At 44.2% G+C, this 13,133-nt stretch overlaps 1 protein-coding gene and 1 pseudogene across 3 annotated transcripts in view; both read left to right on the forward strand.

Annotated features, from left to right (window-relative positions):
• The window catches only part of LOC139541970 (semaphorin-4G-like), a 73,219-nt gene extending 62,917 nt beyond the window's left edge, over nt 1-10,302 (forward strand). For 2 of the 3 annotated variants that reach the window (XM_071346909.1, XM_071346910.1), the window contains exons 10-16: nt 1,868-2,006; nt 2,391-2,613; nt 2,854-2,969; nt 3,070-3,224; nt 3,573-3,634; nt 4,080-6,157; nt 9,634-10,302. In XM_071346909.1, the coding sequence (XP_071203010.1) occupies nt 1,868-2,006; nt 2,391-2,613; nt 2,854-2,969; nt 3,070-3,224; nt 3,573-3,634; nt 4,080-5,098 (1,714 nt within the window). In that variant the 3' untranslated portion in view covers nt 5,099-6,157; nt 9,634-10,302. The remainder of the gene's footprint in view (nt 1-1,867; nt 2,007-2,390; nt 2,614-2,853; nt 2,970-3,069; nt 3,225-3,572; nt 3,635-4,079; nt 6,158-9,633) is intronic. The other variant, XM_071346911.1, reaches the window with a different exon arrangement.
• LOC139543209 (twinkle mtDNA helicase-like) overlaps nt 6,101-13,133 on the forward strand; it is a 28,313-nt pseudogene continuing 21,280 nt past the window's right edge.

The raw sequence follows: 13,133 nt of genomic DNA on the forward strand, positions 1-13,133 counted from the left end.
TATACTTCAGTATTCCATAGTAACGTCTGACAAAAATATCTAAAGACACTGAAGCAGCAAACTTTGTGGAAATTAATATTTGTGTCATTCTCAAAACCTTTGGCCACGACTGTATATTTAATTACTAAATGAACAAACCAAGAAACACGAACAGCGCACCGACATGAAACAGATACAGGAACAACGACGTCTGGGGAAGAAACCAAAGGGAGTGACATATATAGGGCAGGTAAGCAAGGAGGTGATGGAGTCCAGGTGAGTGTCATTATGCGCCTAACGCTGGTGACAGGTGTGCGCCATAACGAGCAGCATGGTGACATAGAGGCCGGAGAGAGAGCACACGTGACATTGTGTCAATTGTTTGCCCTTTGATGGTCTTTGATGATAAATTCCCTTTTACATATGTCACCAGTAGGCCTAGTAAATGTACCGTTAATCCCTCACACATACATTTCTGTTAATGCATGTATTAATTAGGCTACAGTCATTTATCGTTCTCATTTCTTGGAGTGGAAAAGACGTTTGCGGAGTTCACAACCGGCTATACTTGTGAGAAACAAGTTTTGGTTTATGTTATAACCATTACGAGTTTTGTAAATCTTTTCATTTGTCTTTTGTTTGGAGCGCTCCGAAAGCAATGGGCATGTGTCTGGTTTCTCTGTCATAATTTTGAGCGCACGCCGCCGCCTGAGCACGGATAGAAGTATGCCTATTTGGCAATGTCTGATTTCTGATTGTCTTAACTAACCACGTACACCACTAATAAGCTGAGCTTCTCAGTATTTTTTTCTTCACCTCACACATTGTTACATCCATTGCGAATGATAGTTCCTCAGTATTTGAAATATCTTTCCAACACTCCTGGCCTCGATAATCACCAAGCCTCGGTGTGAAAGGGCAAAATATGATGATCCCATATATCCGGTTTAAACGGCTGGTTCCAGTTGATGATTTGATACAATGTTGCACTGCACTAGCAATAGCTCAAGTCAAGACAAGATAGATAGAAACAAGGTAGAGAGTGGACTGTGATTGAAAGAATCAGAATTTTCATCATCTGTTTTATTTGTCGGCTTTAGGCCTATGTATTTTACTTAAATGACAATGAAAGTTATAGACCTACTGCTGCATTGGCCTATAGGCTTTCTCTGAGTTATATGCACTAATTTCTTTAGCCGCCAATGTACCACCGTGTATCAAGTATGGTGCTCTCGCCTTAGTTGAACTTTAACCTTTCGATTTTTATCACGTGAAAAGAATCTGTTCCACAAAAATGTGCATAATAAAACCATTTCTTTCACTCAGATCGGTAGAAATGGTAGGACAATTTGTAAGCTTCCCCAAACTTGAAACTCACGAGCTGCCCATGGTCTTTACTATGTCATGCAAGCGCTTGCACACAGGAAGTCCTGTGAGAGAACTTGCCTGGCTATGGATATCAGAGGGCCATCCAACTGATTCGTTCTGGCGCCGGCACCTGAGCACATGACTAACGTGCACATTGAATGCAAGTAAAGCATAAACTTACTACTGAGATAAGACGACCTTACCCCTGTCAGTGACATACTCCCATCTCCCCATATCCCTGTTGTAGACAAAGTGAAAGACAGAAACAAGAAAATATTACTGTTGCCCAAAACCAAACTTCCACTCCCTTTCCCACCCACAACAGCGTTCAGCTTTCAGTGAATGATCAACTAAAACCTAACCAAAGTCTATTAAAATGTTCCCTCTTGGTGAGTGCTCGTGGATTTAGACATTCGATCTGGGTGGCAGGTGGCATTTACTTTCCAAGAGAACAAACGCTTCAATGTTGACATAACGTTGAATTATTAATCTCCGACTTTGTGCATTTTTTCTCTCGCAGGAAAAATATCAAGGCATCTGCGGTGTGCCAGTACTCCTTCACAGATATTCAGAGGGCCTTCGAGGGGCCTTACATGGAGGTGCAGGATTCCAAATGGAGGGAATATACAGGGAAGGTTCCAGTACCAAGGCCTGGCTCTGTAAGTCTCTAGTAATACCCCTCTATTTCCCTGCTACATAAAACCTTATGCCTCCCTCTCTCCCCTTGCCCCCATTACATACTATCTTTGGAATCAATCTCAATACTCTCTACACAGTGTCCTCCTTTCCTCGTCTTCTTTCCTGCATCTAGAAAGATTGAATTGGTGAAAGCAGTATTTAGACACGGTTTTCACCAATTCAGTCTTTCTATAGTTATTTTATATGCTAACGTATGGAAGGAGAGAAGAAGAGGAAGGCCATTAATGCTATTGAGGTGCACCCTTGTCTCTATTTCTGTCTCACTCACTCTTTTCTGATCTATATTGACTGCTCTCTCGCTCTCTCTTTCCTTCTCCGACCTCTGTCGTTCTCTCACTGCCCAGTGTATTACAGACATGCACAGGTCCCAGGGCATCAACTCGTCCCGTGACCTCCCAGACAACGTGTTAGCCTTTGCGAGGCAGCACCCCCTGATGTCCACCCAGGTCCACCCCATAGGAGAGCACCCCCTACTGTTCAAGAGAAGTGTCAATTACGTAAAGATGGCCGTGCACAGGGTGGCAGCCCTGGACGGACACGTCTACACAGTGCTCTTCTTGGGAACTGGTGAGTCTGGCTTGAATTTATAATGCATAAACATAGTACATAAGGAATAGTTGAATACTTATTTAACTTATTTAACTTAAGTTTTTTCTTGTATTAATGTTATACGAATGTTTTATGAGAGCTATCAATGTTATATGAATGTTATGATGGTTATATGAATGTTATATGAAGGTTATATATACGTTGTATGAAGGTTATATGAATGTTGAGAGAACATTATATGTCTGTTTTTCCCTGCAGATGAGGGTTGGCTGCACAGGGCTGTGGAGATAGGAGGTCAAATGCACATCATAGAGGAGCTGCAGCTGTTTGTGAACCCTCAGCCTATAGACAACATGGTCATCTCACAGGCACAGGTATTACCCATGGCACATACATGCTTATAAAGCATTATACCTGTTGTCTTTGAGTACAGTGTTATCAAAATTGTATTGAACATAATTTATCCATCAACAGGGAAGTGTCTATGTGGGCTCAAACTCTGCAGTGCTCCAGGTCCCCTTGTCCTCTTGCCAGCGCTACACGTCTTGTTTCGACTGTGTTTTTGCCCGGGACCCCTTCTGTGGCTGGGACGGGGCGCTGTGTGTGAAAATTTCCTCACGCACAAACAGGTGAGGGCAGGCACACACACACACACACACACACACACACACACACACACACACACACACACACACACACACACACACACACACACACACACACACACACACACACACACACACACACACACACACACACACACTTTATTAGAAGAAGCTATCGTTCTTTTCTATCAATGGTCTCACCATAATATTTTTCATGTTGACTTCAGAATAGTTGTTCTATTTTCTGTGTTATTCCATATACTGTACAGTACATTTATAATACCAATCAAGTTACTCCTGTTTAACTTTGTACTGTTTCTGTGTGCCTGTGAGTAATAAATGAGAACTGACATTCTTCTGGCTCCTATTCAGGTCCAATCTAATCCAGGATATACAAGGAGGGAAAAGAGGCTGTGACAACAGCACGGGAGCTGGTATGAACTGAACACGCACACACACCACTGGCGTAGCACCCGCAGCCCCCGCAATGTGATGGGCCCCACAAGTGTAGCATATGAACACGTCATAAGCTGTGATTTTTTTGAGGGGGGCCGGAATTACAGGAACTTAGCTTTAAAACTGCTGAATTTTCTCTCAGCCTCATGGCAAAAGGTGTAAAATAACATGAGGTTAACTGTAAAAAAAATGGGTTGGGGTGCTTGATCGGACTTTGCGGAGGGGGGGGGGGGGGGGGGGCACTGCACAATGACACACAAACACACACATTCCACATGCTTGTGACCTTATGTCTATTTCTGTATTTATCTCTCTCTCCTGCTCTCTCTTTGTGGACCCTGCTTTCTCGCTCTCTCTTGTTCTCTCTCTCCTATCTCTTTCTTTCGCTCTTTCTCTCTCCCTCACCCTCTCTCTCCCTCTCAGTAGTCTACCGCAGGCGTACGGTGATGTCTGGGGACGATGTCCTCCTCCATTGCGATCTGCGCTCCAACCTGGCCACTCCACGCTGGACCCTGGATGGCCGTCAGCTCCAGGGCTATGGCCTCGACTCGGGCCATCGTGTCGGCACCGACGGCCTGCTCCTCATCTGCGCCCGGCCCGACCAGAGCGGAGACTATCGCTGCTACGCCGTGGAGAACGACGTGTGGGTGCCAGTGAGGATGTACACCGTGAAGGTGCACCCTGACCTGCCTTTCCCTGTGGGGTCAACAGCCGTGACGGACACTTTATCAACCACCACCACTACCGCCCCACCAAGCCCTTCCCTTCCCCCCAGCAGCCCCACCGAGCAGCCCCTTCCCTCCCTGCTGGCTCCCCTCCCCCCTGGACCCGAGTTCCAGACCTACAGGCACATGGAGGCCATGTATATCTCCCTGGTGGCCGTGCTGGGCGGGCTGTGCCTGGTGCTGACCGTTGTGCTGCTCTACGTCAGCTTCTGCAGCCGGGGGCCATACCAGGGCTGCAAGTACTCCCAGCAGGGTCTGCCCGAGTCGGGGGCCGCAGCCGAGAGGAAGAGGAGCTCCCACGTGGAGCTCAAGACCATCTCCAGCCACTGTAATGGCAGGCAGGAAAGCAAGCGCGGATGCCGCTCCCTGTCGGTATCCAACATGGACGACATGGGCGATGGCTTCCTACAGATCGTGCCCGCAGAAGGATCTCCAGGGAAATCGCCGCCCCCTCCCGCTCCGCCGCTCCCAATGCCACCACCCCTGCCCTCCTCGGAGTACGCGTCGTCAGAGTACACCAATGGGATGTCGGCGACTCTACCCAGCGTCCTACGCAAGATGAACGGCAACAGCTACGTGCTGCTGAGGCAGACGACGGACCCCGAGGGGAGCACGTCTCCCCTCTGCCACTCGTTCACCGAAGAGCTCAACCGCATCCTGGAGAAGAGGAAGCACACGCAACTGGACCCCCAGGCGACAGACGAGAGCTCCGTCTAGCCCCACCCTGAGCTCTTTCCCTTTGATCTGTTTATTGGTTTAACCCAACTACAAAAGAGTGCCCCCAAGAGGCAGGGAGGTCTAGCTTGTATTATACTGCTTTAGTTTACCCAGTGCCAAAGCGACCTGTGGGAGTATTCATACCTAAAACCCAATGTACAATTTCCCGTGACTCGAGACAAGTGACCCACTCACATAATTTCACTATTGAACATTAGAGTAAAGAGGACTTTTTGACTTTTCCCTAACTGGAGCAGTCATGGATATAGTCACAGTATCCATTTTGGACACACACTGTACTAGTGCATGGACCCTTTGATGGACTTTCAAGCAAATACATGATACATACACAAGTTAGTTACAATCCTACCTCAGACCCTATTGTGGAAGCTGGTCAATTACGATAAGGTTCAGTGCTGGTCTAGTCAGCTGACATACTGACAGAGAGAGCGCTGTGATGCATCGTGGGACAAGGGACACAGACTCGCAATGAGAGTCCAGGTCATATGACCAATGATCATGAAGTAAGATCGTAATGAGTTCGACTGAGGAACTACTGAGTTTAGACAACGATGGCTACTGTAGTTTAGTGCCATACAGTGTACGTATATGATGGCTCTTAAAGACCCAGGCCTACTGAACCTCACAAGAGAGCACAGATGGTTGGACAAATAATACATTTCAGTCATAACTCAATAACACACACTTATCTTTGTTTTCTTTTGTTCTCATGTAAATAGCAATTATTTTTCTGTGGCAGCCATCAGTAGCAACTTTGGAAATAATGGCAATTGAAATGATAATATTTTGCATCTTTGCGTTGTTAGCATCTGACTGTGTCAGAGAGGTAAAACAGCAGTATTATAGATAGACAGCAGGCTTCATCTAAGGTTGGCCGGATTAACACTATCATTGACGCATGAAGACTATCATGAAGGACTGATCTCTGGTCAGATTGATCAGAGAAGCTGAGTGATGATGATGGTGATGATGATGACGAAGATGGTGGGACCTGATTGCCAGAAATGTGTGAGCCCAACAAGAGACCAGAAAGCAAAGGTAAGACTGAGAGAAAGCTGTGCCCTGCACGTCTTGTTGAAATACTTGACAATTACTATGAACATGTACAGTGACACTATGTCACGCCCTGACCTGAGATATCTCTGTTTTCTTTATATTTTGGTTAGGTCAGGGTGTGACTAGGGTGGATTACGCTAGTTTTTGAATTGTCTAGGGGTTTTTGTATTGTCTAGGGTTTTTGTATGTCTAGGGTTTTGTAGGTCTAGGTGTTTGTATGTTTATGGTGGCCTGATATGGTTCCCAATCAGAGGCAGCTGTTTATCGTTTTCTCTGATTGTGGATCATATTTAGGTAGCCATTTCCCCTTTGGTGTTTGTGGGTTCTTATTCTATGTTTAGTTGCCTGTCTGCACTATTTCATATAGCTTCACGTTTTGTTCGTTTTGTTATTTTGTTAGTTTGTTCAGTGTTCTTTCTTTATTAGAGATGAATCTACGCATACCACGCTGCACCTTGGTGCGATTCATATGACGAACGTGACACATTTGAACCTTTTTTCAAATTCAGTCCACCACCACCACCAAATAGATTCTGTCAACATCAGCTTTAATTTTCCTCTCCATAAAAGATGAAGGGCAGAGCGGCAGACATATTCATTCCATCCCAGGTTGATTTTTTGTGCTTTGTGTCCTTTGCTGTCCCAAGATGGTGGCCACAAGCCAGATGAGCTGTAGGGCCATCACACTGAAAAAGAACTGTGTCACTGTTACCTAACCCGCAACACTCTCTCAATGTCTACGTGACATCACTGTCAACGCAATAACAACATACGCTAGCAACAACCAGGGATATGCTCCATTGCCTTGAGAGAGAGTCCACTCTGACCAAAACAAATATTGGCAGAGACTGAAATGGCATCCTTCTCTATAGAGTGCACTACTTTTGTAGAGCACTATAGGGACTATTTAGGGCTCTGGACAAAAGTAGTGCACTATATAGGTAATACATTGCCATTTCAGGCGCATCTAGCTTAGGAACAAGTTGACTGAAACGTATTTCCCAGCAGCCAGTCAGCCAGTCAGTCGGTGCTTTATAAACCTATCAAGGCTCGCCGTGTTAAATAGAGGCGTCTCCTCACCACAGTAAAGTGTTGAATCAGCTCTTGCCCCGTTGCTTCCCTGGTGGCTCGCAGCGCAGCGCGCCGGTTTGTGTATCTGTCACTACGTAGCTGACAGTAACAGCGGCGCTCATCACTCCTGGGCTGGACTCCACAGAGACACCAAGTGAAGGCTTGTTGTCCTTTTTCGCAGACTTTATCGAATGCGGCCAAGCGGCCAAGCGGCCAAGCGGCACAGGAAACATTTGACCTGTGTGTCCTGGTCAGTGATGCAGTGAGCTGATAGAGTAGGAGAGGGAGGGAGTGTGTATGTGTGTGTGTGTGGGGGAGGGGGGCTGACAGGAGATGTTTTGCACCATCAGCAGGTTTCCTCCTCCTCACCCTCTCTCCCCCTCCCTTTATTCCCACCCTCTCTATCCGTATATGCTCCCTTTTCTATTCCCTGTCCCCTCCACACCTTCACCTCCACGCTAGAGGATCATCATTCCATCCATTATTACCCTTCCTCTCCCTCCCTCTTCCTCTCTTATTTCCCCTCTCCCCTAGAGGAGCCTGCTGAGTTCACAATACACCATGATAGCCCCCCAATCAATTAAGCCTGGCCTTCAAACAGTGCCTGTGACCTTGTCTTTGCAAAGTGGCTACTGCAGTGTTTCTCCATCCTGTTCCCTGGGCCTGGAGGTCCGACAGGGTGTGCACGTTTTTGTTCTCGCCCAGCACTGTATTCAACTAATCAAGGGCTTGGTGATGAGTTATGTGGAATCAGATGTTTCAGTGCTGGGCTATAACAAAGATGTGCCCCATCTCCCCATTGGTCATTATAATAGCCGAGCAGAATCTTCTTATTGGTTGATTAGAATGTTGATGCACTATGACAGGTGTTGCAATGGACATAGTTTCAAATCAAATCAAATCAAATCAAATTTTATTTGTCACATACACATGGTTAGCAGATGTTAATGCGAGTGTAGCGAAATGGTTGTGCTTCTAGTTCCGACAATGCAGTAATAACCAACAAGTAATCTAACCTAACAATTCCACAACTACTACCTTATACACACAAGTGTAAAGGGATAAAGAATATGTACATAAAGATATATGAATGAGTGATGGTACAGAACGGCATAGGCAAGATGCAGTAGATGGTATAGAGTACAGTATATACATATGAGATGAGTAATGTAGGGTATGTAAACATAAAGTGGCATAGTTTAAAGTGGCTAGTGATACATGTATTACATAAAGATGGCAAGATGCAGTAGATGATATAGAGTACAGTATATACATATACATATGAGATGAGATGAGTAATGTAGGGTATGTAAACATTATATTAAGTGGCATTGTTTAAAGTGGCTAGTGGTACATTTTTACATAATTTCCATCAATTCCCATTATTAAAGTGGCTGGAGTTGAGTCAGTATGTTGGCAGCGGCCACTAAATGTTAGTGGTGGCTGTTTAACAGTCTGATGGCCTTGAGATAGAAGCTGTTTTTCAGTCTCTCGGTCCCTGCTTTGATGCACCTGTACTGACCTCGCCTTCTGGATGATAGCGGGGTGAACAGGCAGTGGCTTGGGTGGTTGTTGTCCTTGATGATTTTTATGGCCTTCCTGTGACATCGGGTGGTGTAGGTGTCCTGGAGGGCGGGTAGTTTTCCCCCGGTGATGCGTTGTGCAGACCTCACTACCCTCTGGAGAGCCTTACGGTTGTGGGCGGAGCAGTTGCCGTACCAGGCGGTGATACAGCCCGACAGGATGCTCTCGATTGTGCATCTGTAGAAGTTTGTGAGTGCTTTTGGTGACAAGCCGAATTTCTTCAGCCTCCTGAGGTTGAAGAAGCGCTGCTGCGCCTTCTTCACAACGCTGTCTGTGTGGGTGGACCAATTCAGTTTGTCCGTGATGTGTACACCGAGGAACTTAAAACTTTCCACCTTCTCCACTACTGTCCCGTCGATGTGGATAGGGGGGTGCTCCCTCTGCTGTTTCCTGAAGTCCACAATCATCTCCTTTGTTTTGTTGACGTTGAGTGTGAGGTTATTTTCCTGACACCACACTGTTTTGCACCATCACATTTTCCTGACAGTTTCCTCAAGGTGTCTCGTGGAAGGGTAAAATAGACTGTCACAGGACCATTATATTAATGTTGTACAAAAGCTTCTCTACAGCGGGGGTCAAGCAAGCCTGATGAATGTGTTTTCCTTATCTTATTGTCTCTTCGTGTAAAATAAATAACGATGTATCGAAAGTGCAATCACAATAAGGGTAGTTGAGGATGAATATTCAAAGTTGAAAGAACAAACTGAACATTTAAACTTTAGGGTATGTCATTTCTCATTACAGGTGTTGTTATGTTATTTTTAAAGTCTGTCTGATTTTTTATTTTTTTATTCTGTCTTTAGATATACAAAGGGATGGAGAAGCTGGTGAATGGAAGATGAAGTGTGTGAGGAACCCTGATGATCTGAGCCAGTGTCTGCTCAAGATACACCAAAGGACAATCAGTGTGTACAATCTCCATGGGCAGTAAACTTGGATGCGGTTATGGATATTGTACTGTACTTGCTACTTATGGTCAAATGGCAAACATGCTGGCTGCTACACTCAAAACACACCTCCAGTATACTGTATACCTCCAGTACACACCTCCAGTATACTGTATACCTCCAGTACACACCTCCAGTATACTGTATGTCCTAATAAACATTTGGAACACTAATTTCAACAAACATACGCACTCACATCATACAGACATGACAACATTCAAGTCGAGGTTTAGACATTAACTCTACGTCACCTACAGAATATATTTGAGTGAACAATGACTAAAAGACGCATTTGCACTATACCTCTTCTGAGGACTTATTTGCTCTGTACATAAGAAGATTCAGTATACCCTTGTAAAGTGTTACATCCATGTGCTACATCCATGTTATGTGTTTTGTTGTTTTCTGGCTCGATGTAGAAATTACTAATACTTTACAATCTACACTGAACAAAAATATAAGCGAAACATGTAAAGTGTTGGTCCCATGTTTCATGAGCTGAAATAAAAAATCCCAGAAATTTTCCATACGCATAAAAGGCTTATTTCTCTCAAATGTTTTGCATTAATTTGTTTACATCCCTGTTAGTGAGCATTTCTCCTTTGCCAAGAATCCATCCACCTGACAGGTGTGGCATATCAAGAAGCTGATTAAACAGCATTACCATAACACAGGTGCAGCTCGTGCTGGGGACAATAAAAGGCCACTAAAATGTACAGTTTTGTCATACAACACAATACCACAGATGCCTCAAGATTTGAGGTAGCGTGCAATTGGCATGCCAACTTCAGGAATGTCCACCAGAGCTGTTGCCAGAGAATTGAATGTTAATTTCTCTACCATAAACTGCCTCCAACGTCGATTTAGAGAATTTGGCAGTATGTCCAACAGGCCTCACAACCGCAAACCATGTGTAACCATCCGTAGCGATTTTAGCATGTAAATCTTGGTGGGGCAAACTCAAAATGTTCTAGCAAAGCCACAACACTAAGCAATACATTAATTGCAGCATAACCGTGACAAACTGTGCCCACAAACTGTTCGGGCCTACGTAAAGCTGTCCCAACAGCAGAGCTTTCTTTTCAGCATCATAGAGTGAACCCTTACCACTGCTACACCTGGCTATCAGCAGAGCCTTCTCTGGCATAGTGCCCCCATGAGTGACAGAACACTGAGCCAATTACGGCGCAACTAGAGAAGATTACCAACCCCTACGCTCTTTATTTTCCGCTGGCTGCCCCACCACCACAGAAAGCACTGAGCTAGGCTGAAACACCTGCATTTTGCCTTACTCAATAAAGATAAAAAGAGACCATATTTGTATGCTGCTTTATTAACTCAATCATTTAATTAAATTGTTTGCAAACTGATACATCGAATAGAAAACAGTGTATGTAGAGGTGCTGACTAACAGCAAATAAACTATAAAAATATTTTTTTTAATGTTCAAAAGTTTCACTTAGAAATGTCCTTATTTTTTAAAGAAAAGCACATTTTTTGTCCATTAAATAACATAAAATTGATCAGAAATACAGCGTAGACATTGTTAATGTTGTAAATGACTATTGTAGCTGGAAACGGCAGATTTTTAAAAATTGAATATCTACATAGGCGTACAGAGGCACATTATCAGCAACCATCACTCCTGTGTTCCAATGGCACATTGTGTTAGCTAATCCAAGTTTATAATTTTAAAAGGCTAATTGATCATTTAAATTTTCTTTCAAAAACAACGACATTTCTAAGTGACCCCAAACTTTTGAATGGTACTGTATATACAGTTGAAGTCGGAAATGTATATACATCGACCTGGCCAAGGCTTACCTTGGCCAAATACATTTAAACTCAGTTTCACAATTCCTGACATTTAATCCAAGTACAAATTCCCTGTCTTAGGTCAATTAGGATCACCACTTTATTTTAAGAATGTGAAATGTCAGAATAATAGTAGAGAGAATGATTTATTTCAGCTTTTATTTCTTTCATCACATTCCCAGTGGGTCAGAAGTTTACATACACTCAATTAGTATTTGACAGGCGTGTGCCTTTCCAAATCATGTCCAATCAATTGAATTTACCACCGGTGGACTCCAATCAAGTTGTAGAACAATGGTGATTTTAGCTTGTAAATCTTGATGGGGCAAACTACATTTTTTGGGGGGGGGATGCATGCCAGCAAAGCGACTACACTACACAACAAAACACAACACTAAACAATACATTAATTGCATTATAACGGTGACAAACGGTGCCCACAAACTGTTAGGACCTGCATAAAACTTTCCCTTTATTAACTCAATGATTTATTTTATTTTTTATCTTGTTTGCAAACTGATATGTGACACGTATTAATGCCAAAATAACATGCAAAACATGCCCCCCCCCAAATGTTTTAATAATAATATAAAACAGATGAATGATTGGTCGCCACTGTTGTAGAAACATCTCAAGAATGATCAATGGAAACAGGATGCACCTGAGCTCAATTTCGAGTCCCATAGCAAAGGGTCTAAATACTTGCGTCAATGTGATATTTCAGTTTTTTTTATATATAAATTTGCAAAAAATTCTAAAACCTTGTTTTTTCTTTGTCGTTATGGGGTTTTGTGTGTAGATTGATGAGGGGGAAAAAACTATTTAAGCAATTTTAAATTAACGCTGTAACAGAACGTGTTACAGAAATGTGGAAAAAAGTGGAGGGGTCTGAATACTTTCTGAATGCACTTTAAATGCTTTTAGTTGGGTTTCTATGCAAAGTATATGATTTCATGTTTCTTTTATCCTGCAGCTAGTTACTTGAAATGAAACACATAATCATACCAAAACATGATAAAAAATGTGAACTCACTGACAGAGACAGCTAATAAACACAAATTGACATTTACAGTAGCTGGCTAGGCTAAACAAACTGCAACATTGGATAGCTGCCCCGGAGGGTTTATAACACTCTGCCTCCGGCCCTCCTGCTGTACCTGGAGCAGTTCAAGCGGGTCACCCTGTGGCTAGGGAGGGGACATGCGCTCCTGGGAGGCCTCCAAGATCTTCTCCAGGAAGCTGGGCCTGAAGCGCTGCTCACTGGTGCACCCGGGAGGCCCTGGCCGAGGGCAGGAACCTGGCCTGCATCGTCAAAGCCTTCATCCCCGCCACCCAAAAGTCCATTGTGTCGTTCAGGCAGCTCAGGGAGGATGTCTTTGGGGAGCTGGCCAACACAGAGCAGGTGGCTGTGCAGCAGGTAGCCTAGCGGTTAGAGAATTTGGTCAGTAACTGAAAGGCTGCTGGGTTGAATCCCTGAGCTGACAAGGTAAAAATCTGTCATTCTGCCCCTGAACAAGGCAGTTAACCCACTGTTCCCTGGT

The sequence above is a fragment of the Salvelinus alpinus genome, chromosome 17 (assembly GCF_045679555.1).
Source record: "Salvelinus alpinus chromosome 17, SLU_Salpinus.1, whole genome shotgun sequence".
Taxonomy (NCBI): domain Eukaryota; kingdom Metazoa; phylum Chordata; class Actinopteri; order Salmoniformes; family Salmonidae; genus Salvelinus; species Salvelinus alpinus.